Source organism: Macaca mulatta, chromosome 6, assembly GCF_049350105.2.
Source record: "Macaca mulatta isolate MMU2019108-1 chromosome 6, T2T-MMU8v2.0, whole genome shotgun sequence".
In the NCBI taxonomy this organism is placed as follows: Eukaryota; Metazoa; Chordata; class Mammalia; order Primates; family Cercopithecidae; genus Macaca; species Macaca mulatta.
Genome location: NC_133411.1, coordinates 187,384,741 through 187,409,000, shown reverse-complemented (window position 1 = coordinate 187,409,000; position 24,260 = coordinate 187,384,741). Strand labels below are relative to the sequence as shown.

At 47.8% G+C, this 24,260-nt stretch overlaps 1 protein-coding gene across 1 annotated transcript in view; it reads left to right on the top strand.

The window, feature by feature from the left end:
* Positions 1–24,260, top strand: part of COL23A1 (collagen type XXIII alpha 1 chain) — a 362,273-nt gene that overhangs the window by 13,494 nt on the left and 324,519 nt on the right. The window contains exon 2 of the mRNA XM_015141597.3: positions 16,653–16,719. Coding sequence (XP_014997083.3) covers positions 16,653–16,719 — 67 coding nt within the window. The remainder of the gene's footprint in view (positions 1–16,652; positions 16,720–24,260) is intronic.

Sequence of the window (24,260 nt, the reverse complement as noted above, 5' to 3'; positions counted from 1 at the left end):
AACAGCCCAGGGCCCTCCCGACCCCGCGCCTGGATGGGTCTCTGTGCCAGCCCAGGGTGGCGAACCCTGGAGGGCGGGTTCTGAGCGGCCGTGTGTGTCTTTGAAAACTAATGAGGCCGGGCGCGGTGGCTCACGCCTGTAATCCCAGCACTTTGGGAGGCCGAGGCGGGTGGAGTCAGGAGTTTGAGACCAGCCTGGCCAGTATGGCGAAACCCCGTGTCTACTAAAAATACAAAAATTAGCCAGGCGTGGTGGCGGGCGCGTGTAATCCCAGCTACTTGGGAGGCTGAGGCAGGAGAATAGGTTGAACCTGGGAGGCGGAGGTTGCAGTGAGACAGCATCACGCCTCTGGACTCCAGTCTGGGGTGACAGAGTGAGACTCCGTCTCAAAAAAAAAAAAAAAAAAAAAGTAAAGAAAGAAAAATAATGAATGGCAACGCCAGTGGGCTATTGGGCAGGAGGGCAAGACTTTTTCAGCCAGTATGCTTTAGGAAACTGAACTTCGCTTGAAAAAACTACCTTCGCAAAATCACCCCCAACGGCTGTAAGTTGGAGCTCCCAGCATCGACTTGCTGCACTAGGAGAAACGCAGTCCGAGGGGGTATTGAGGGACTGCCAAAAGCACTGTGGCTTCGTGACCTTCAAGCCCCTGTGGACACCACTGTTCAGGCCAGTTCGAGTTGGGTTTTTGTCCGTTGCTGCTAGAGGAATCAATGAATTGACTGGCTGGCTTGGAAGACTTGTGAAGTAGTTGTGGCTACAGTCATATTCTGAACACCCGGTGTATGTGAGTTTCTCTGAGGACAGATATGCCTGGCAAAACTTCGAGCAAGTGAAGGTGGGCCTGGTCCCCGCTTTCTTCCTGTCCTGAGCCCCTTCTCCTCAACCCCAACACAATGGCTCATGCACTCTTCTTGCCTTTCCCAGGAACTGTCCTGCATTCTGTTTCTGCTCTCACAGCAATCAATCTCCTGAATAGGGAGGACCAGGTGGCAGGTGCCTTGTCTATGGGAAGAGCACGGGACCTGCTGTGGGAAGACTTGCTTTTTAGTTCCAGCTTTGCCACTGCCCATTGAGGTGGTCTAGGTGAGCCATGGAACTGCTTGAGATTTATCTTCCAAAAAGATAGGTGGAAATATTAATAATCAGTTATCTTCTGCAGGAGCTCCTAGTGAGGTAGTCGAAGGAGGTAACATATGGGAGTGTGTTGTGAACGGCAAATTAACATGAAAAACAAGATGTTGTTGCTGATAAGCAGCTGAATATGTGACTTTCCTTGGGAGATGCTGCACTTTCAAGAGGGGTCTTTGAAGAGGGAAGCTTCTTCATTCCCTCCACGAATGAAGCTGGAATGGTGAAAAGACAGCCTCAGGAAGGGTTGATATTTGGAGGTTAAGAGGTCCTTCCTAACTGTCCGATTATCCCTTAGTTTTGTGGCTGACTTCATTCCCAGGATAGTAGTTAAGACCTGGAGGTTCCTGTTTGCTAAAGCAGGACGCTTTTCTTTTCATTGGCGGATATTTCTGCAGCATTCATAAGGCAAGAAGTGGTGTTGAGAAAGGATGGATCGAATGAACAGCCTGGCTCCCCTTGACCCTAAGAATACAGGTGGGGAGCTGTGTGGAGCTGTCGTTTCCTTCTTCTGAAGGTAAAAAAGCGACTGACACGTGAAAGATATCAGGATGCAGATTGCTAGTTAATGGCTGCTAAGAACTTGAAAGCAAATGAAGAGTTGTCCCAAAAGAACGGGCTGGGAAGTGTTGATCTCACGCGTCCAATCAGGTAAGTGCCTGGATTCCTATTGAGCAGGAGTGCTGGAGAAGGGACTCTGGTTTGAAGAGATGTCAGGTGGATGGTGTCCTCGTTCTCTCCAACTCGGAGATGCTAGGCTCCTGGATACCTTCGGCGTTTAACATTCATGCAGTGGGAAAGACAACGTAGATTGTCTTATGTTTCTTGACACTTCAAACCAGTTGCCGCAAGAAACAGAATGCTGTAGTTTTGACCCACCCTTTTGGAGTAAGCTGCTCTTTCAGAGTGTGTATATTTCTGGGGAAACAACTTATATTATCTGAATGTCTCCCTGCAAGGAGCATTTAAACGGCTGCCAAATATTTCATGGAATTCCGCAGCCTTTTCATTGGCATCTTTGCAGCAAACAGCAGTATTTGTGGAGTCATCCAACCCCATGGCAAGTAGAATGCTTGGATAAATTGAGGGGCTGGCATGGTTTGCTTGTGGGATTCCACTGAGAATTTCCCTCCACATCCTGCAACTTACTTTTTTTTTTTTGTTCTAACTCTTTAAAAAAAAGGGGGTGGCCGGGCGCGGTGGCTCAAGCCTGTAATCCCAGCACTTTGGGAGGCCGAGACGGGCAGATCACGAGGTCAGGAGATCGAGACCATCCTGGCTAACACAGTCAAACCCCGCCTCTACTAAAAAATACAAATAAACTAGCCGGGCGTGGTGGCGGGCGCCTGTAGTCCCAGCTACTCGGGAGGCTGAGGCGGGAGAATGGTGTGAACCTGGGAGGCGGAGCTTGCAGTGAGCTGAGATCGCGCCACTGCACTCCAGCCTGGGTGACAGAGCGAGACTCTATCTCAAAAAAAAAAGGGGGGGATATAATTTACACACAATAAAATCACGGATTTTAAATGTAGAGTTAGATGGATGTTGACAAATATATGCACCCATGACTGACATCTCCAATAAATACAGAATATTTTTAACACCTCAGAAAATTCCCTATGCCCCTGTCTTGTCTCCAGCCAGAGGTAACCACCGTCTGGCTTTCTATCACCAATAGCTCGATTTTGCCTGTTCTAGAACCTCATATAAATAGAACCCTTGGGGGCCAGGTGGGTGACTCATGCCTGGAGTCCCAGCACTTTAGGAGGGCGAGGTGGGTGGATCACTTGAGGTCAGGAGTTCAAGACCAGCCTGACCAAAATGGTGAAACCCTGTCTCTACTAAAAATACAAAAATTAGCTGGGCGTGGTGGCGGGTGCCTGTACCCCCAGCTACTTGGGGGAGGCTGAGACAGGAGAATTGCTTGAACCCGGGAGGCTGAAGTTGCAGTGAGCAGAGATTGCACCACTGCACTCCAGCCTGGGTGACAGAGCGAGACTCTGTCTCAAAAAAGAAAAAAAAAAAGAACCCTATGGTATGGTATGTCTTCTTTACGTGTGGTTGTTTTGTTTAAAATAGTGCTTTTGAGATGTATTCATGTATTTGCATGTATCAGTAACTCTGTGTTATAGAGTAGTATTTCATTGTATGACTGTATCACTATTCACTCTCCTGGTAATGAGCATTTGAGTTGTTTCCAGTATTGAGTTATTATTAATAAAGCTGCTGTGAATATTTTGTACAAAAATAATTTTAAACAATAATGAATGTGAATGTGCATGAAGGATTACTGAGGAATCCCATTTGTAGACCAACCCTTTCCAAACATGTTAATGTATTTCAGGACCTATCAGGGACCCTAGAGGAAATGCGTTTGCTGACGTGGTTTGAAAGAGAGTCACTCAGTGTGCCAATGGGAGTCGCTGATTAAACCTACATTCCTTAGAGAAAAGCCAGGCGGCTCCTGCCAAGTGCGGTGGCTGGGCCAGATGCTCTCACAATTGGCCTTTGCTGTGACTCTGCCGGGGGCTTTACCTGGCACCGAACCCAAGCAGAACCTGAGGCTGTGTGATGCCTTCTGTCCCCAGGACACATACTCCACCACCCCACCAATGCTATGGAAGCCACGGCCAGGAATTTTTGTTGCTTGCCTGTTTTTTTTTTTTTTTTTTTTTTTTAAGTATAATTGACATACAGTGAACTCCACAAATTTAAAATGCACAACTTAATAAATTGTTTTTTCTTTTCTTTTCTTTTTTTTTTTTTTTTTGAGACGGAGTCTTGCTCTGTCGCCCGGGCTGGAGTGCAGTGGCGCCATCTCAGCTCACTGCAAGCTCCGCCTCCCGGGTTCACACCATTCTCCTGCCTCAGCCTCCCGAGTAGCTGGAACTACAGGCGCCGCCACCTCGCCCGGCTAGTTTTTTGTATCTGTTTAGTAGAGACGGGGTTTCACCGTATTAGCCAGGATGGTCTCGATCTCCTGATCTCATGATCCGCCCGCCTCGGCCTCCCAAAGTGCTGGGATTACAGGTGTGAGCCACTGTGTCCGGCTAATAAATTTTGACATCTGTGCACAACTATGAAACCCTCTCCACAATCTCGATAGGAAAGGCATCCCTCACCCTCCAGAGTTTCCTCCTGCCGTGTTTAATTCTCTCCCTTCCACCCCTCCCTGCCTGCCACCAACGTGCCACTGATTTTTCTGTTACTATTGATTCATTTTCATTTTCCAGGACTTTTCTCTGGGTGGAATAACACTCTCTTTGTTAGTCTCGTTCCTTTCACTCAGAGTAGTTATTGAGAGATGCTTTAGTATGTTTATGTAGTGGTTATACAAAGAACTGCTTTTGCACAGTAGTTAATTCATTCTTTTTCATTACCGAGTATTAGTTCACTATATGGATATGCCACGATTTGTTTATCCATTCAGCTATTGATGGATATTTCGATCGTTTCCAGTTTTTGTCTATTATAAATAAAGCTGCTATGGGTATTCATGTGCCAGTCCCTGTACAGATTTATTCTTTCATTTCTCTTGGATGTAAACACCTTGGAGTGGGATGGCCGAGCATATGATATGTTTGTGATTAACTTTTTAAGAAACTGTTGCTGAAGCCCATTGTATCATTTCAGGTTCCACCAGCAGTGTAGGACAATTCCAGTTTGCTCATGTATATGTCATTTTTCTCTGACTGCTTTTAAGATTTTCTCTTTATCACTGGTTTTAAGCAGTCAGATTATGATATATATTGATGTCGTTTTCTTGATTTTTTTTTTTTTTTTCTGTGCTTGGGTTTCATGGTGATTCTTGGATCTGTGGATTTATAATTTTCACCAAATTTGAAAACACTTTTTGACTATTCTTCAAAAATTTTTTTTCTATTTTGCTGTTTCTCGCTCCTCTTCTTTGGTGACTCCAGTTACACATATTTTGGCCGCTCGAAGTCCCGCAGTTCACTAGCCCTCTTCTTTGTCTTTTCCTTTTAAAAATAATTCTTCCTCTGTGTGTTCATTTTAGGTAGTTTCTCTTGCTGTCTTCAAGTTTATAATCTTTTCTTTGGCAACGTCTCATCTGCCATTAATCCCTTCCACCATATTTTTCATCTCAGACCTGATGAAATTTCATCTCTGGAATTTCAGTTTCAGTCTTTTAAATACTTTGTTGTCTCTGCTTAGCTTTTTGCACATAGGCAGTGTGGTTATAATACTTTTTTTAAATGTCTTTGTGTGCTAATTCTAACGTCTGTGACGGTTTTGGGCCAGTTTCAATTGATTAATTTTTTTTTCATTATAGGGCCTATTTTCCTGCAGGAAACTTCTTCTTCCTCTGCCAGACATGATGAATTTTACCTCACGAGATGCTGAATATTTTTGCATATGTATATCTATTCCTGGGCTGTGTGATGCCACAATTAAGTTACTTGGAAATAGTTTGGTCCTTTAGGGTCTCGTTGGGATCTGTTAGGTGGGACTAGAGCAGTGTTTCACTGAGGCCCTAGGGTTAACTCTTCCCTACTGGCAAGGCAGGGCCCTTCCTGGTATTCCCCTCAGTATTTATTTATTTATTTATTTATTGAGATGGAGTCTCACTCTGATCACTCTGTCACCCAGGCTGGAGTGCAGCGGTACGATCTCGGCTCACTGCAACCTCTGCCTCCCGGGTTCAAGTGATTCTCCTGCCTCAGCCTCCCAAGTAGCTGGGATTACAAGCACCCGCCACTCTGCCTGGCTAATTTTTGTATTTTTAGTAGAGACCGGATGTCATCATGTTGGCCAGGCTGGTCTTGAACTCCTGACCTCGGGTAATCCACTTGCCTCGGCCTCCGAAAGTGCTGGGATTACAGGTGTGAAACACCGTGCCAGGCCTCTCCTCAGTACTTTCTGACAGTGGATTGTGAGGTTTCCTGGGCTGGCTGGTGGGAACGAGCGTTCTCCTGGCCCCTGTGTGAGTGCTGTCTGCGGTGCCCTGGAATCCTTTTGGGCGGTTCTTTCCCTGACCTCAGTCGTTTCCTCGCCTCCAGGGGCCGATTAGGCCCTCTGCCTCCTGCTCGAAGGGGATCCTCAGCAGATCTTGGTGGCTTTCATCTCTCTGGTCCTCTGTTCTGCGCACTCTGACTGCCTCGGCCAACCTTGGCTCCCAGCCCCATGTCTTCAATTCGGGAGGCTGCCAGGCACCACCCGTGTCCCCCCTCCATGTGCGTAGCCTGGCCACTCCCCAGGTGGGAAGCTGGAGCAGTTGTGCCTGTCTCAGAGATCACTGTCCTCGCCTGCCTGGCCCTAGCATCTTCAAAATTATTGTTTTATATGCAGGAATACATTTGTGGGTTTTGTTGTTGATGTTGTTTAGGCAGAAGGGCAAATCTAGTCATTGCCACTCTGTCTTGCCTGTAAGTGTAAATTCACGATGTGGTCTTTTTAAAATGTGGGGGTGATTTTAGATTTGTAGAAAAACGAAGGTACTAATGTAGAAAAACATACGTACAAACTGTACATATGTACATAACCATAGTATATTTGTCAAAAGTAAGAAATTAGGCCAGGCACAGTGGCTCACACCTGTAATCCCAGCACTTTGGGAGGCCGAGGCGGGCGGATCACTTGAGCTCAGGAGTTTGAGATCATCCTGGGCAACGTGATGAAACCTGGTCTCTACAAAAGATAGAAAAATTAACCTGACTTGGTGGCTCTTGTAGTCCCAACTACTTGGGAGGCTGAGGCGGGAGGATGAGCCCAGGAGGTTGAGGCTGCAGTGAGCCATGGTGGTGCCACTACACTCCAGCCTGGGTGACAGAGCAAGACTCTGTTTCAAAAGAAAAAAAGAAAAGAAAAAGAAAAAGGAATGAATTGTGATACTGTGACAGGCAGAGTTCTAAGCTGGTCTCCAAGATTCCTGCTCCCTGGTGGATAGACGTTGTACAGTTCCCTCCTCTCCAGTGCAGGCAGAGCCCGTGGGTATGATGGGCTATCCTCCTATGATTCAGTTACTAATGAATCACTCGACTTTGAGTTAGTGAAAAAGGAGATTATTCAGTGGCCCTGACTTAAGCAAGTGAGCGCTTCAAAGGGATGAGGCCCCTCCTGAGGTCAGGGATGTGCAGCATGAAGGGGTGTGGAGGAGCTGCATGGCAGGAAACCGTGAGCTGCCTCTGGGAACTGAGAGCCCCCAGCCAACAGCCAGCAAGAGGATGAGGCCTTCCTGCTAAACCACGAAGAACCACAGGAACTTGAGAGAGGAGGACTCGGAGCTCCAGGAAGAAACCCCCCAGCTGACTCATTGATTTCAGCCTGTGAGAACCTGAGCAGAGACCAACTGCAGTTATGCCCAGCCTCTGACCACACAAACTGTAATATAGTCAATGTGTATTTAAACTGCTAACTTTGTGGCATTTGTTATAGAACAATAGAAAACAAATACAATTACTGTTAACTAAAGAGGATCAGATCAAATATATTCGTAACAATATCCCACTTATATTGTAGCGAGATCTCAATAAGGACTAATGTGAAGACCAGCACGAAACGGTTGGAAAACTTCCACCAACATTCAAGATGATGTTAACACACTCATATTGCATCTTGGTTGGAGGTGGTTAGAATCCTGATCAAGAATTGATCTGTTATGTGAGAAAATATTCACAAGTCCTATATCTGATTAGGGTCTAGTATACAGAATCTATAAAGAGCTCCTACAGTTCAACAACAAAACTACACACAACCCAATTTTAGCATGGGCAAAGGGCTTGAACAGACGTTTCTTCAAACAGGATATACAGATGACCAACAAAGACATGAAAAGCATCTCGACATCATTTGTCATTAGGGAAATGTAAATCGAAACCACAATGATACACCGTATCACATCCACTAGGATCTTTTGGCAAGAATGTGGAGAAATTGGAACTGTCATACGTTGCTGGTGGCAATGTAAAATGACTCAGCCACTATGGAAAAGAGTTTGGTGGGATCCTCAAAAAATTAAATGTGAAATTACCATATGATGTAGCAATTCCACTCCCAGGTTTATACCCCAAAGAGTTGAAAACAGATACTCAAATAAAAGTAGACTTATGTTCACAGCAGCACTATACACAAGAGCCAAAAGCTGGAAAGTGCCCAGATATTCATCAATGAATGGATAAGCAAATGGTAGTGTAGACACAATGCAATATTATTCAGTCATAAAAAGAATGAATGATCCATGCCAGTGTGGATGAGTCTCAAACACATCATGCTGAGTGAAAGGAACCAGACAAAGGGCAAGGAAATCACAAGTGGTGTTGACTCTGCTTATGTGAAATATACAGAATAGGTAAATCCCATAGAAACAAAGCAGACTGGTGGTGGCTGGGGCTGGGGCTGGGGAGGAAAGGATATAGGAGTTCCTTTTGGGGTGACGACAGTGTTTTGAAAGTAGATAGAGGGCGTGATTGTACAACATTATGAATCTACTTAATGCCACTGAATTGTTCACTTTAAAATGGTTAATTTTATGTTAATAGTTATGTGAATTTCACCTCCCAGTTAAAAAATAGATCTTTCTTAAAAAGAACAAGGCTATATCTTAGTTAGTGGTAAGTGACTTTGTGATTGTGCTTTTTTTTTTTTTTTTTTTTAAACTAAACTACACCTTATTTAGATTTCACCCATTTCTTCTCTCTAATGTCCTTCTCCTATTCCAGGGTCCATCTAGGACACACACTGCATTTAGTTGTGCTGTCTTCTTAGTCTCTTCCGATCTATGACCATTTCTCAGTCTTCCCTTGCTTTGCATGGCCTTGACAGTTTTGAGACATTGAGCAGGTGTTTTATAGAATGTCCCACAATTTGGGATAGTCTAATACTCCTCATGAGCAGCGTTTGGAAAGAATCCCACTGAGGTGGATTGCCACGTTCATGGCATCCTATCGGGGGCCCATGGGGCCAGAATGAGGTATTCCTGTGACATTAACCTTGATCACTTGGTTAAGGGAAGGGAAATCTGCCAGCTTTCTTGTTTAACTCTAGCCCATGGGTTAGAGCCCAAGGAGAGAGGGGAAGTTAGCTTCACCTCCAGGAAGGGGGAAGTATTTACATATATGTTTGGAATTCTGTAAGGAAGTTTTATCTCTTCTTTCCATTTATTTATTTAATCATTAATATCACTATAGACTCAAGGATATTTAATTTATTCTTTGCGTTATAAGACCACACTGCATTATTTATTTTGTTGCTTAAATTGTTTCAACTTTGGCCATTCTAAGCTCATTCAGGTTGGTTTTCAGGCTGGAGTACAGTGGCACAATCTCTGCTCACTGCAACCTCCGTCTCCTAGGTTCAAGCAATTCTTGTGCCTCAGCCTCCCAAGTAGCTGGGATTACAGGCGTGCTCCACCATGCCTGGCTAATTTTTGTATTTTTAATAGAGACAGGGTTTCACCATGTTGGCAAGGCTGGTCTTGAACTCCTTCCCTCAAGTAATCTGCCGGTCCCGGCATCCCACATTGCTGGGATTCCAGGCGTGAGCCACCGCGCCCAGCCTTTCAGGTTGGTTCTTATATTTCTTTGATGAGTGCCCCGACCCCAACCCCTTTGCAAAGCACTTCCTTACTTTCTGGCTCTGTCAGACTCCAGGCTCATCTTGTGGTTTTTCTGCCTTGGCCCTAGAATTTCTTATTTCTCATCTCTCCAAGAAGCCCTGGTTCCTTTTATTGGAGAATGATATTAGAGACCAAGATCTGGGTACTGTGTGTGCTTGTTACTACCAGGGTATGACTGTTTGTAGAAGTTCTCTGCAGACAGAGGGAGGGCATAGAAACATGTATATTGACTCCTCTATATGCACGTATCTGTGATTATTTCTGTTATCTATCTATCTGTATACAGAACATGAACATGACCTCATAGTTTTGTCTTTGATTCTGATTCAGCACCACAGGGTTCACTGTAGCTTTCCTCCTTTGCTTATTTGTAACTTCTTTCTTGGACAGTGAGAAACCTGGCTCTCATTACTCATAGTTTGTTTACTTATCTGTTCAACCCTAATGTGTATAGAAAGTAGTTTCAAAATTGCTAACCTGAATCCCTGTGAGAAACATCGTTACCTCCTAGCTAGAGTACAGTGTTGACATCAGATTCCTTTTGTCTTCAGCCTTAGAGTTTTCTTTTCTCTCTCTCTCTCTTTTTTTTTTTTTTTTTTTTTTTTGAGACAGAGTCTCACTCTGTTGCCCAGGCTGGAGTGCAGTGGCACGATCTTGGCTCACAGCAAACTTTGCCTCCCGGGTTCAAGTGATTCTCTTGCCTCCGCCTCCCAAGTAGCTGGGAATACAGATGTGTGCCACCACATCAGGCTGATTTTTATATTTTTAGTAGAGAGGGGGTTTCACCACGTTGCCCAGACTGGTCTTGAACTCCTGACCTCAGGTGATCCTCCCACCTCTGCCTCCCAAAGTGCTGGGATTACAGGCATGAGCCACCACACCTGGCCAGCCTTAGAGTTTTCAATGAAAACACCATTTTGCAACGTTACTTAGGTCAGCTACACTTTTCCCCAACCTTCAGTGAGGTGATGTCATGCAACTTTAATATAGTCAGATTTGTTACTCTAGCGTGGGTTTCTCCAGCGTCCTGACTTTTGGTTTGTAATTGGTATTCATTACAGGTCACTCTTTGGGATGGACAGTCCTGTGGTTTTTGACAAATGCATAATCATGTGTCCGCCACCCCAGGACCACACAGAACAGTTCTGTCACCCTTAATCTCCTCCATGCTGCCCTTGTAGTTAACTCCTGTCACTCTCCCAACCTTTTGCAGACACTGTGCTGGTTTCTGTCTGAGTTATGTATGGCTTGGCTTCTGATAGCAACTTTATTTTTATTATTTATTTTTTGAGATGGAGCCTTGCTCTTGTTGCCCAGGCTAGAGTGCAATGACACAATCTCACTCACTGCAACCTCCGCCTCCCGGGTTCAAATGGTTCTCCTGCCTCAGCCTCTTGAGTGTCTGGGACTACAGGTGTGTGCCACTACGCCCAGCTAATTTTTTTTTTTTTTGTATTTTTTAGTAGAGATGGGGTGTCACCATTTTGGCCAGGCTAGTCACGAACTCTCCAGACCTCAGGTGATCTGCCTGCCTCGGCCTCCCAAAGTGCTGGGATTACAGGTGTGAGCCACCGCGCCCAACCCTGATCGCTTTAACGAATGTTTGTAGATAGGAACGTTACTTGGGAGCAGAGGTTGTCATGCCTTGTGATCCGTGTCAGTTGCTACCAGGATTTAAATGCAGCCCTGACACTTCTCTTTCTGTCTCAATTTTCCCATCTGTAAATGGGGGTAATAAGAATCCCAGCCTCATGGGGGTTATCGGGAGGAATAGATAAGATAATAGCAATTGGCGCAGTGTCTGGCCCGTAATAAGTCATCCAGTCTTTTTTTTTTTTTTGAGACGGAGTCTCGCTCTGTCCCCCAGGCTGGAGTGCAGTGGCGCGATCTCGGCTCACTGCAAGCTCCGCCTCCCGGGTTCACGCCATTCTCCTGCCTCAGCCTCCCAAGTAGCTGAGACTACAGGCGCCCGCCACCTCGCCCGGCTAGTTTTTTGTATTTTTAGTAGAGACGGGGTTTCACCATGTTAGCCAGGATGGTCTCGATCTCCTGACCTCGTGATCCGCCCGCCTCGGCCTCCCAAAGTGCTGGGATTACAGGCTTGAGCCACCGCGCCCGGCCAAGTAATCCAGTCTTGATAATAATACTTCGGTTGTATTTGTCATCATCATCATCGTGGTGGGGTATCAAAAGAGAACGTTTAAAGGGGTTCGGAAAGGGAGTCCCCGCGGGTTGCTCGTGGTGGTGAGAAGGCTTGAACTGGCTCTTCGTAAGCGGGTAGACCGAGAGCAGAGAAGCTGTGCTTGTGGTCAGCATTTGGTTCTTGACAAGCGCTTCCTCTGGTGTTTGTGGCGTGCGTGTATTCACAGGATGGATCCTGGAGCTGGGGCTCCCTGGGGAGACAGAGTCCATCGCTCTGAAATTGCCCTCAGCAGGAAGATTTCAAGGGTTTACATTGTCTCTTCTACTTTCAGGCTTTTTTGTTTTTCACTGAGAAGATGATATTACAACAACCCAGAAAGAAGTAAATCACCATCATTCCAACACCCACCTGGGTTGTTTTGTTAGTTGCTGTTCCCCCATGCCTGTGTTTCTACGTCAATGTAGACATGTTATTTATTGTAGCATAAGCATTTTTCCTTGTTGCTATACAGTTTTCATAATGCTATTTCCTGATGTCACAGCTGCATCAAGGGGATTCCACATCTTTCACTAAACCATTCCCACTGTTTTACAGTGCAACTTCTTCATAAATATCATGTTTTGCTTCTGCTGATTTATTTCCTTAGGATATATTCCCCAGAGTAGGAATTTTTAGTCAAAGGATAGAAATGTCTTAATTATTTACAGCACTTTACAGGAATAAATCATTGCATCTTTCTTTTGCTTGTCAGTCTATATTTCCTCAGAACAAAAAACCACTTGAGGATGTGATCGAACATCTGGTGAAGTGTTCAAGACTAGTGCCCCAACAGATCATTCATAAACGTATCCTCTTGACTATGTCACGAATGCTGTTTTAAAAACCAGATTTCCCTGATTCCCTGAGCTCTTGCCACCCCTCCCCCAGACTTCAAGTTCTCCTTCCCAGTTCTTCTAGAAGGGAACTCACCCAAAGTCTCTTGTCTTTTCTCAGAAACTCATCCTTTATTTACTTTTAGAGTCAGGACTTGTTTGCATATGTAAAACCAGGACCATATTGTTTGCAGATGATGGGGGTGCTGCCAGATAATTGAATATAAAATGTTGAGGCTTGTAAGTCATTTTTACAAACCTGGACACAAAGGAATATTTTCTTAGGATTAAAAAAAAAAAAAGAGCATGAAGTAAAGATTGTGAGATTGGGTTTCTAATTCAAACATTCCGCTTTGTATTCTTAGTAGTCAGGACACAGAAAGTGAGGGACCTGGAGGTGGGGGAGGGGAGGGATCCAGGAGAGAAAACTTTACAGATTCACCATCTAATCTAGAGAAACAAAAGCACAAAGGGAGTTAGGATAAATGACAAGTGCAATCCCAGTAACCTATGATCCCGCCACTAGCATTAACAGTACCTAGCTTTTTATTTTAAGGTAAGAGTAGCTTAAAAGTAATTGTGTTTCCTATCAGTAGTTGATAAAATCCTTCTCCCCCTTCAGGAGAGAGGTTCAGATGTGATAGCAGTAGCCCAAGTGTGACAGCAGTTGTTAGAAGTGAATTGTTTTTGGCATGAAATGCTTTTGTTTAAAAAATGAAATTAGTGTGGAAGTCCTTTCTGTCCTGTCTAGCACTGATAAAAACAGATGAGAGCTTCTCACACAGATTGACTGGCTTAAACTAAAACGTTGGGTTTCTTCTCCAAGTATATTTTGAAATCTGCTTTAATATCTGCAAATGCAATGGGGAAAAAAGTGAGTTCTGGCTGGGCGCGGTGACTCAATGCCTGTAATCCCAGCACTCTGAGAGGCAGGAGGATTGCTTGAGCCCAGGAATTTGGGACCAGCCTGGGCAACATAGTGAAACCCTGTCTCTACAAAAAATTTAAAAATTAGCTGAGTGTAGTGGTACATGCCTGTATATCCAGCTACTCAGGAGGCTGAAGTGGGAGGATTGCTTGAGCCTGAGCGGTTGAGGCTGCAGTAAGTGGAGATTGTGCCACTGCACTCCAGCCTGGATGACAGAGTGAGACCTCGTCTCAAAAAAACAAAACAAAACCGAGTGAGTTCTGAGGTCCGGCTCAAGGCTGCAGCTTTTGCATGGGCCCGCCATTCAACTGGGACAGGTGTGGCCACTGTGCTCCATTCTGTGCAAAAGCCTCAGCCCCTCATGGACTCCACCCCAGGCAGCCCTGCTGGGAGTGGGGATGAGTAGGGGTAGTGTCTGCCGCGCTAGGGTGGAGCAGCTCTCACCCACAGGCTGCAGGGGGCCTCTGGAGGCTGGGGGCTGGCCCAGGCTGCTCACAAGGTCCCTGTGGGACAGCTGGGCAGCTCCATCCAGAACAGTAGTGAGTGGCAGGTCCAGTCCCTGCGAGCACCTGGGAGCCTGGCATCCAGAGGCCTAGCCAGATTCCGATTTACAGGGCAAGCCAAGGGCTTGCAGAGTCAGGGCTGGGGAGTGCAGTGATGATGGAAGAGTGAGTGTGCCTAAAGGTACCCCCTGGAGTAACCCTCCGGCTGCCCTGATATTGCTTTTGAGAGGTGAAGTCAGCTGGACTTTCTGGGTCAAGTGGGAACTTGGAGAACTTTTCCTAGAAGAGGTTTGTAAAATGCACCAATCAGTGCTTTGTAAAAACGCACCAATCAGTGCTCTGTAGCTAGCTAGAGGTTTGTAAAATGGACCAATCAGCACTCTGCAAAATGGACCAATCAGCACTCTGTAAAATGGACCAATCAGCAGGACATGGGCGGGGACAAATAACGGAATAAAAGCTGCTCCCCTGGCCAACACACTCTGCAGCAGTGTGAACGGGTCCTTAAGGTTGTGGGATCTTTGTTCTTTGGCTCTTCACAGTAACTCTCCCTGCTGCTCACTCTTTGTGTCAATGCCCTCTTTAAGAGCTGTAACACTCACTGCGAAAGTCCGCAACTCCATCCTTTTTTATTTGAGGGAGTCTCGCTCTGTGGCTCAGGCTGGAGTGCAGTGGCGCTATCTCGGCTCACTGCAAGCTCCGCCTCCCGGGTTCCCGCCCTTCTCCTGCCTCAGCCTCCCGAGTAGCCGGGACTACAGGCGCCGCCACCGCGCCCGGCTATAATTTTTTGTATTTTTAGTAGAGACGGGGTTTCACCGTCTTAGCCAGGATGGTCTCGATCTCCTGACATTGGTAATCCGCTCGCCTCCGCCTCCCCAAGTGTTGGGATTACAGGCGTGAGCCACCGCGTCTGGCGCGCGGCTCCATTCTTTTTTTTTTTTTTTTTTTTTTTTTTTTTTTTTTTTGAGGTGAAGTCTCGCTCTGGCACCCAGTCTTGAGTGCAGTGGGCGCGACCTCGGCTCACTGCAACCTCCGCCTCTCGGGTTAAAGCAGTTCTCCAGCCTCAGTCTCCGGAGTAGCTGGGATTATAGGCACCTGCCACCACGCTGCGGCTCCATTCTTGAAGTCAGCGAGGCCACGAACCCACCGGCAGGACCCAACCCCGACACACTTACACCATGGTAACTTCCTCTGTTATAGGAGGTGCTTGGCTCTCTGTGCCTCTTGCTGCCCGTCTGTAAAATGAGGATGAAATGGGAGGTGAAATGGAACTGCCTTTCCGGTGGCTGGAGGTGCCCTGGTGAAGTCTCCTGGTCCTGGGATGTTCCAGTCAGAGGCAGGCAGGGCCTGGCTGGGGTCTTGTCCTCTATGCAAATTCCAGGCTTGGTGGTCAAGAGTTCAAGACCAAGGGGTGCCCTTCTCTCCTCCTCTAAAGCAGTGCTTAAAAATTACTGTTCAACGTTTGAACATGAAGCCCTCTGCTCTTATGGTAGCACTGTACTCTTCACTTAGGTCTGCACGGATTTGTGCTCTGCTTTGTTTTGCTTTTAGGGGGATTTTTTCCCTCCTAGAGAAAGGTTAAGACTGTGTATCTTCATTGGGACTCAAGTTCTGGCTAGTTTTGGGATTTGGGCCAATTGCTTCATTCCTCTAAACCTAGATTTGGGATGCAGGACAAATTTCTTTTTTCCAAGCTTGTGTTCCTCGTCTGTGAGGCAGGGACACTTTGTTCTGGCCTCAGAGGTGCCCATAGGGTTTCACTGGGCCAGGAGCCTGCCAGAGCAATCCCTGCATTGTAGGGGAGCTGTGCCTTTTGACCCTCTTTCTGTGGTGATTCTTTTCCTTTCACCCAAATCTGGCACAGGGCTGGGCATGCGTAGGGATTCTTGTTAAATTTTACTGAACCAAATTTTCTAGGCCAAGGATCCCCACTGGTAAGTAAGGAAAATGGAAAACAGAAAACAACAAAGGAAAATGTTTTCATCAGGGTGATTTAGCCCGGGCCATCAGGTGCCGGGCCCGTGGGCTGGGAGGGGCTGCAGCCATGGGGTTTGGGGACTTCCCGGGTGTGAACGGGGTGGCCTTGTGAGTGCAGAAAGCCGCCTGGAGGACTAGCTTTGATCTGCCCTCCCCAGGCCTCCCTCAGCCCCAGCCTCGCTGCCTTCACGAGTGGTGGTCGCTGTGGCTTTTCTTGACTTGCAGGAAGCTATTTCTGTTGTTCATAACTCTTGGTATTCTATTTGAAAATGCTGTAACAAAGCAGAAACCTGCCACCTTTTCAGGGACTCACCAGTAACTGTTTAGTGTTTGTGTTTGTTTTTTCTCATTCTAAAATTCCCTGTAGAATTTAATGATCTTTTGAGAGATGGTCTCAAAGACACCCCCAGCACTGTAGATGGTTTAGATACATTTGTTTTTGCTGATGTTTCCACTCTTACCCCTCTCTGTTCTGAAACTCATTCTTTCTTTGTTTTTTTTTTCTTTTTTTTTTTTTCCGACTCAGAAGTTGGACGGACTAGTGAAGCTGCGGACTGCTCGGGAAGCCCCATCCGAATGTGTCTGCCCCCCAGGTAAGTGAAGGTTGAGCTCCCTTCTGCCTCCTGCCTGCCGCCGCCATTTGCTTGGGATTGCTGGGAACAGCATGGTCTAGAAGGTGGACTGGGGTGTCAGGCCGTCGTCTTCGTGCACTGTTCTGGGGCCTTTTCTTCCCACGTTGACCCTGGTAGGCTCTCTGGTCAGTTTCCAGCAAAGTAAACTGACTCGGTTTGCTGGGTGGTATTGGTGGAGGAGCTAAGACATCGTCAGAGATGACTTAGCTGCCTAAAGACTTAGATGGTAAGGGAGTAGCAGCTGGCGCATTTCAAAGATGGAGAAAGGGGTGTGAACTGATGGGAGGTGACAGCCTGGAACACCAGTCGCCCCCACTGCACCAACATTGCGACCAGAGCTCTATGTCAGATGTGCAGAAGGTGGATAAATAATCTAATGGACATAGGCTTCTTGTTTTCATTTCTTGCGATGGAGGCAGAGGAAGGAAACAGGAAACGAGGTCTGAATTATTCAGATTATCATGGACTTTCTCTGGTTTTGCTGGTGTAGATCCGCATGGCTGTGAATGAAACCAGGAATTGTTGACTCCTAATCCACATGGCTTAAATCTAGGCTCATAACAGGTCTCCTGGCTGTCCTCAGGGGAGCTTTGTGTGGTCTCTAACGCTGGTGTTTTCAGAGTTAGAATGAGCCTCCTTTAGAATGGTGTCTAATACCAGTGAATGAGTGGAAAATCGTGATGTATCTCAGACTTCTCGACATGCAGGGAAAGGTGACTTTTGTTATTGGTCCAGAGAACACAGGAACTGCGCAGTGTCCCTTGTCCTCACTGTCATTCCTTCCATTAGCCAAGTGGTCCAGAAACCGAACTCACTAACATCCCAGGGTTGGGAGATGCCCTGAGATTTCTGCAAAGGTGAGTCTCATGGTGTGAAACTTCTGTCTGTGAGGGCTGGGTGGGAGATGATTTTTGTGGTTGAGCTTGAGCTAGCCTTATAGGACTTCTGAGGTTTTAATAAGAGAAAGAGGATTTGACAAGGGAATGACTCTATTCACAGATCAAGAAGTCATAAATTGTGGCTGGGTGCAGTGGCTCACGCCTGCAATCCCAGCACTTTGGGAGGCCGAGGCGGGCGGATCACCTGAGGTCAGGAGTTCGAGAGCAGTCTGGCCAACGTGGTGAAACCCCGTCTCTACTAAAAATATAAAAAATTAGCCAGGCGTGGTGGCACGTGCCTGTAGTCCCAGCTACTCAGGAGGCTGAGGTAGGAGAATTGCTTCAACCCGGGAGGCGAAGGTTGCAGTGAGCTAAGATTGCGCCATTGCACTCCAGCCTGGGTGACAGAGTGAGACTCCATAAAAAAAAAAAAAAGAAAAGAAAAAAGAGTCAGAAATTGCAATTAAATGGGAGGAAAAATTCACATCCACAAATGGATTTTTAGATGATCTGCAAAATGTGTAAAATGCCAACAATCCTTCTTTTTCGTCCCCCTCTTTCTGAGTGTTATTTGGATGCATACCTATGTGTGTGTTTTTTGAACTGGGAGTCACACCCCATTTGTGAGATACCACATCAGTTTAGTTGGGTGCCGCCAGCAACCACTAGCATGAAACTCTGAACTCGCATAGAAGTCTGGAATGAAAAACGCCCAAGTGAGATTTTGGTTTTGGCTATTAGTATTTGTGGATTGGACGTGGGTGGCGTGAGACCGGTTTCTTGCTGTGGGTTACCGACAGAAGGCTTGAAAGTCCCCAGGACAGATGATGGATGGAGAGTGGGAGAAGGGGGATGCCGACTGGCATGGAGCTCCCGGATCAGTCCGAACTGGGGCCACATCTTGGGTCTGCCCCTTACTAGCACGGAGGGTCTTTATCAGTAAATGATAACACCTTGAAGCAGGCTCTGGGGGGCTTTCTGAGGTTATGGAGAAGGTATAAGTTAAAGCCAGTGACTACAGATGGACCTGTGTCCTGCCTTCCATCAGAAGTAGGGAGCAGGGAACAGGGGACCTGAACTCCTCTAGAAAGAGGCTCCCAAGAAGGTCTGGGGAAGACCATGGGGGACTGAAGGGATGGTCAGAGCCTCTAGTCCCACTGAGAGGAAGGCATGGTGGACTTCCCTGCTCCCTGGGAAGCCCCTGCTGGCCGTCAGCACCGTGCTCATGCTGTCCCAGGAACTCCAGGCTCTGATGGAGGCCGTCCTGGCAGGTGTGGTCAGTGTGGACCTGGGGTGCAGCACGACAACCCTAGCCAGACCCCTCAGCACACCCATGTCCATGCCTGCACTTTCTCTCCCATCACCTCGCGAGCCCTTTAGACTGGAGCCTTCATGAATGCTATTCCCCAGCAGGCTAGCACATGAGCCCCTTGTCTTATAAAGAACAGAGGCCCTTGCCTCCAACACCAGAAGTCCTCACTCATTCCTCTTCTGCCCGGCTCCAAGGCTGCAAGGCTCCAGCGTGTCCTGCGGGCGTTTGGGGTGTGGAGACACAGACCGTGTTCTGCAGCGGGGCTCCCGGTCTGATTAGAGCTGGCCGCAGCTCCCCATGCAGCAGCCCGGGAGTCAGCGGAATCTTTTGTTGGATCCTGGCCTGCAGCAGGCAGATAAGCAAGGCCAGAGGAGGGGTGGCTTTTCTGGATGTGCCCCCCATTGTGAGGCTGAGCGTGGTGGCAGGGGCTTCTCTCTTGCCCCAGCCAGTGGATATCGCTGGCAGGAGGACTGGCAGGGGGGCCTGAGCTGGCTCTGGTGAGCCTTACTCTCCTCAATAAAATAGTGTAGTGGGGTGAATCCTGTTGCCCTCAAAAAATATGTCCAAGTCCTAACCCCCAGTAGCTGTGAATATGACCTTGGAAAATAGGGTCTTTGCAGGGGTAATCAGGGATCTCAGAATAGGTCATTCAGCATTTAGGGTGTGTCTACATACAATGCCAATTGTCCTTAGAAGAGGCAAGGAGAGATTGGAGACAGAGAAGCACAAACCAGGGGGCTAGATGACTGCAGAGTGGGGATTGGTGAGTGGGGACTGGCATGCTGCATGTGCCAACCGAGAAACACCACAATGCCGGCAGCCTCCAGAGCTACAGAGGGGTGTGGGAGGGACTCTCCCTGAGGAGCCCACCCGCAGGCACCTTGGACTTCTTGCCCCCAGAACTGGGAGAGCTTGTGGTAATTTGTTGCCGCGGCAGCCCTATGTCTTATTTTATTTTACTTTTTATTTTGTTTTATTTATTTTTGAGATGGAGTTTCACTCTTGTTGCCCACGCTGGCGGGCAATGACGCAATCTCAGCTCACTGCAGCCTCTGCCTCCCATGTTCAAGCGATTCTCCTGCCTCAGCCTCCCAAGTAGCTGAGATTACAGGCTCCCATCACCGTGCCCAGCTAATTTTTTAGTAGAGACGGGGTTTCGTCATGTGGGCCAGGCTGGTCTTGAACTCCTGACCTCAGTTGATCCACCTGCCTCAGCCTCCCAAAGTGCTGGACTACAGGCATGAGCCACCACACTCAGCTTTTAAATTTTCTTTTATATTATTTGACAGAGTTTCGCTCTTGTCACCCAGGCTGGAGTGCAGTTGTGCGATCTCGGCTCACTGCAACCTCCACCTCCCAGGTTCAAGCAATTCTTCTGCCTCAGCCTCCCAACTAGCTGGGACTACAGACGCCCGCCACCACGCCCAGCTAATTTTTGTATTTTTAGTAGAGATGGGGTTTCACCATGTTGGTCAGGCTGGTCTCAAACTCCTGACCTCGGGCGATCCACCCACCTCAACCTCCCAAAGTGCTGGGATTATAGGCGTGAGCCACCACGCCTGGCCCATTTCAGCTAATTTTAAAGTAGTAACTCCTCCTCCTCCTCCTCCTCCTCCAACAGGTGTCCCGCATTGTTTTTCATGGGCTCTTTTTCATGGGCTTGCCGTGTCTCTTTGAGGTGGTCTGTGCCCGTCTGTGTATCAGAGACAGCTGCTGCCTTGTTTTGGTCCAGGAAAGAATCTGGCCGTGCCGTTGGGATGCCCTGTAATGCACTTGGCCAGCCCCGCCAAGGACATTTGGGTCATTTCCGACGCTGTGTTGTTCAGACAGGGCTGCATGCGTCCTGCAGTGGAGGGAAGAAGGCCTGCTGTGTAGCCTGTTGTCTGACTTCCTTGTGCTTTGTTCTGCCAGGCACGCTGCAGGCCTGAGGGTGTTGACTGAAGGACTGGAGCCCTCGTTCTATGGGGAGAAGCTGGGCTTAGGACAGCAAACACAGGTTGCTGCAGGGAGGGCTGTGGCCAGGTGGGTCCTGAAGCCTACCCCTGGGGGCTGCCCTGTGGCCCGGCCTCCACCCGTGCTGTGAACAGTAGTGACTCGGGGGCATCCCAGAGAACAGGTGAGGGCCAGCATCTTGGATCCTGGGAACCTGGGCTTGAATCTTGACTCTGCCTTGTAAATAACTGCCTTGTGGTCCCACCCTGCGTGTCCTGAAGCCATGGGTCACTCTGGCCCTTGCATTCGCTCACTCTTTGGGTTACAAGCATTAGAACATTAATTAGTATTTGATCATCCTGCACTAATAAAGCAAAAAAGGAAATTTTTAGTGCACAAAACTAGAAATGGAAAGGTCCAAGATACAGCTGGCTTCAGGCCCATCTGGGCTCAGGGCTCGCTGTCCTCTGTCAGCTCTTCTCAGCTTGTCTTCAGACAGTCTCTTCTGGAGTGACCTGTGCTTGGGAAGGTGGCCGCCAGTGTAGCTCTAGGTGTGTATAACATGTGCTCAGCAACCCCAGCAGATACAGCACTGTTCTTTCCCAAAAGTCTCAGAACTGGGGCATGGGGAGTGTTACGGGTTGAACTGTGTCCTCCCATGTTCACATCTGGAAGTCCTAACCCTCAGGGCCTCAGAATGGGACTGTATTTGGAGAGAACAGTGTTACCTTGGAGATTAGGTCACATGAGGCCTTAGGGTGGGCCCTCATGACCGTTGTCCCTGTAATAAAAGGAGATTTGGACATGTAGACCTGTGCAGAGGGCAGGCCATGCGAAGACACGTGGAGAAGACCCCTTTTCTGAGCCCTGAGCTCAGAAGGAAATCAGCCTGCCAGCACCTTAACACATTTCTGCTGTTGAAGCCGCACAGCCTGTGTACCTTTTTATGGCCACACCCAGACAACTAATGCAGGGAGTTATTGGTTAAGGGGCGTAGAGTTTCTGTTGGGAAAGATGAAAAGTCCAGGAAGTGGAGAGAGGGGATGGTTGTTGTGCATCACAGTGAACGTGTTAATCTCGGAACTTCGTGCTTTAAAATGCTCAGGTTTATGTTATGCATATTTTACCATGATTTTTTTTTAATGCCCCAGAATGAACCCTAATTTGCTTGGCTTGGGGCAGGTGCCTCTCCTTGAAAAATTGCGCTGACCTGGAGCATGGGGCACGTTATTGGACCAGGTCGTTGGTGGGTCATGTGACCATTCTTGGACCCAGGGGTTGACAATACCAGAAGCGTGTGGTGTTGGGGAGGGTGGTTCCTTCCTGAAAAATTAGGATCTTTTCCCGGAAGAGAGAACAAATATAGCTGGGCACAAACAGTAGGTGACCACTGGCCTTCCAGTGATGGCTGGCCAGTCACCGCCAGGTGGTCCACAAAGGTGTAACCAAAGGGTTGACTCCACTTAAAGCACACCAAGAGGGCCAGGCGCAGTGGCTCACACCTGTAATCCCAGCACTTAGGGAGGCCAAAGCCAGTGGATCACCTTAGGTCAGGAGTTCAAGACCAGCCTGGCCAACATGGCGAAACCTCATCTCTACTAAAAACGCAAAAATTAACTGGGCATAGTGGCACATGCCTGTAATCCCAGTTACTCGGGAGGCTGAGGCAGGAGGATTGCTTGAACCCAGGTGGCAGAGGTTGCAGTGAGCCAACATTGAGCCATTGCACCCCAGCCTGGGCGACAGAGCAAGACTCCATCTCAAAAAAAAGAAAAAGAGAAAACACACCAAGAGGCAGCGTGGCCTAAGGGAAAGCATGTTGACTTCCCATCTAGGCTGCGTGGCCCAATTCTCTGTCGCTCACCGGCTCCATGACCTCACACGTGGACTTATCCTCCATGCGCCTCGGTTTTCCACCTGTCAAGTGAAGTGGGGATTCTGAGAGTAGCTGTGTCAGGGGATTGTTTTCAGGATCAAATGGGTTCACACATGCAGACAGCTTAGAACGAGGCCTGGCCCTGCGTCCTCAGAGCGAGTCTGTTGTTAGGTCCGTCGTCATCAGTTGGGAGCTGCCGGAGAGGAAAGGAGAAGAGACACAGAGTGGGAGGCCACTGGGAATCTTCAGGAGAGGAAGAGCAAGGACTTGGCAGACTTTACTGGCACGTTCTCCTGGGACGTGGGTGTGAAGATGCTGGTGACGCAGGAGTGAAACAGAAAAGGGAAGTGTGAGGCCGTGAACCCTCATCAGCCACCCACGTGCCCAGAAGGCCTCAAGCACGGCTGGGCTTCTGCCCCTCACGCTGTTTCCACTTGTTACTAACCAGGCTCAAACTGCCCGGACATTGTCAGGAACATTCTAGAATGTTGTCATCCTTGTCGTTTTCTTTTTGTGTCTTTTTGGATCCTTGCAGAGTATTCCGGAGACATGGTTTCCAAGGATGGGCACTGTGCTTGCAGCATGGGGTGATTTTCCAGAAATTAATAATAATCCAGAGTGTAATACGAGTCAGAAATCCTCTGCTCCATAAAAGCATTTGGCAGTTTGCGTACAGGAGTGAAACTCCACTTAGGACCATATAAAGCACAATGTGGAAGTTACACAGAATCTGATACATTTCATTGATAGTTTATGGAAAACGTCACAGAGCGGAACGGAAGTAGTAAAAGTTGCTGGTATTCAGCCTGTGTACTGCCTTACTGCCTTTGCTGACTGGAAAAGAGCATAGCGAAGGGTACATGCTCTCTTAGGACTCTTTTTTTTTTTTTTTTTTTTTTTTAAGATGGGATCTTACTCTGTCGGCCAGGCAGAAGTGCAGTGGTGCAGTCATGGTTCATTGCAGCCTTGACCTCCTGGCTCAAGTGATCCTCCTACCTCGGCTGGGATAATAGCTGGGAACACAGGCGTGTGCCACCATGACTAATTAAAACAATTTTTCCTGGCCGGTGCAATTGCTCATGCCTGTAATCCCAGCACTGTGGGAGGCCAAGGGTGGGGGATCACAAGGTCAGGAGATCGAGACCGTCCTGGCCAACATGGCGAAATCCCATCTCTACTAAAAATACAAAAATTAGCCAGGTGTGGTGGCGGGCGCCCACTACTCAGGAGACTGAGGCAGGAGGATCACTTGAACCCGGGAGGTAGAGGTTGCAGTGAGCCGAGATCACACCACTGCACCCCAGCCTGGTGACAGAATGAGACTCCTTCTGAAAAAAAAATTAAAAAAAAAATTTTTTTTTGACGAGTTGGGGGCTCACTTTTTTTTGCCCAGGCTGGTCTTGAACTCCTGTTTTCAAAAGATCCCCTCCCAAAGTGCTGGGATTACAGGGGCGAGCCACCTTGCCCAGCCTCTCTCAGGACTTCAAAGCAAGAAATTGTTACC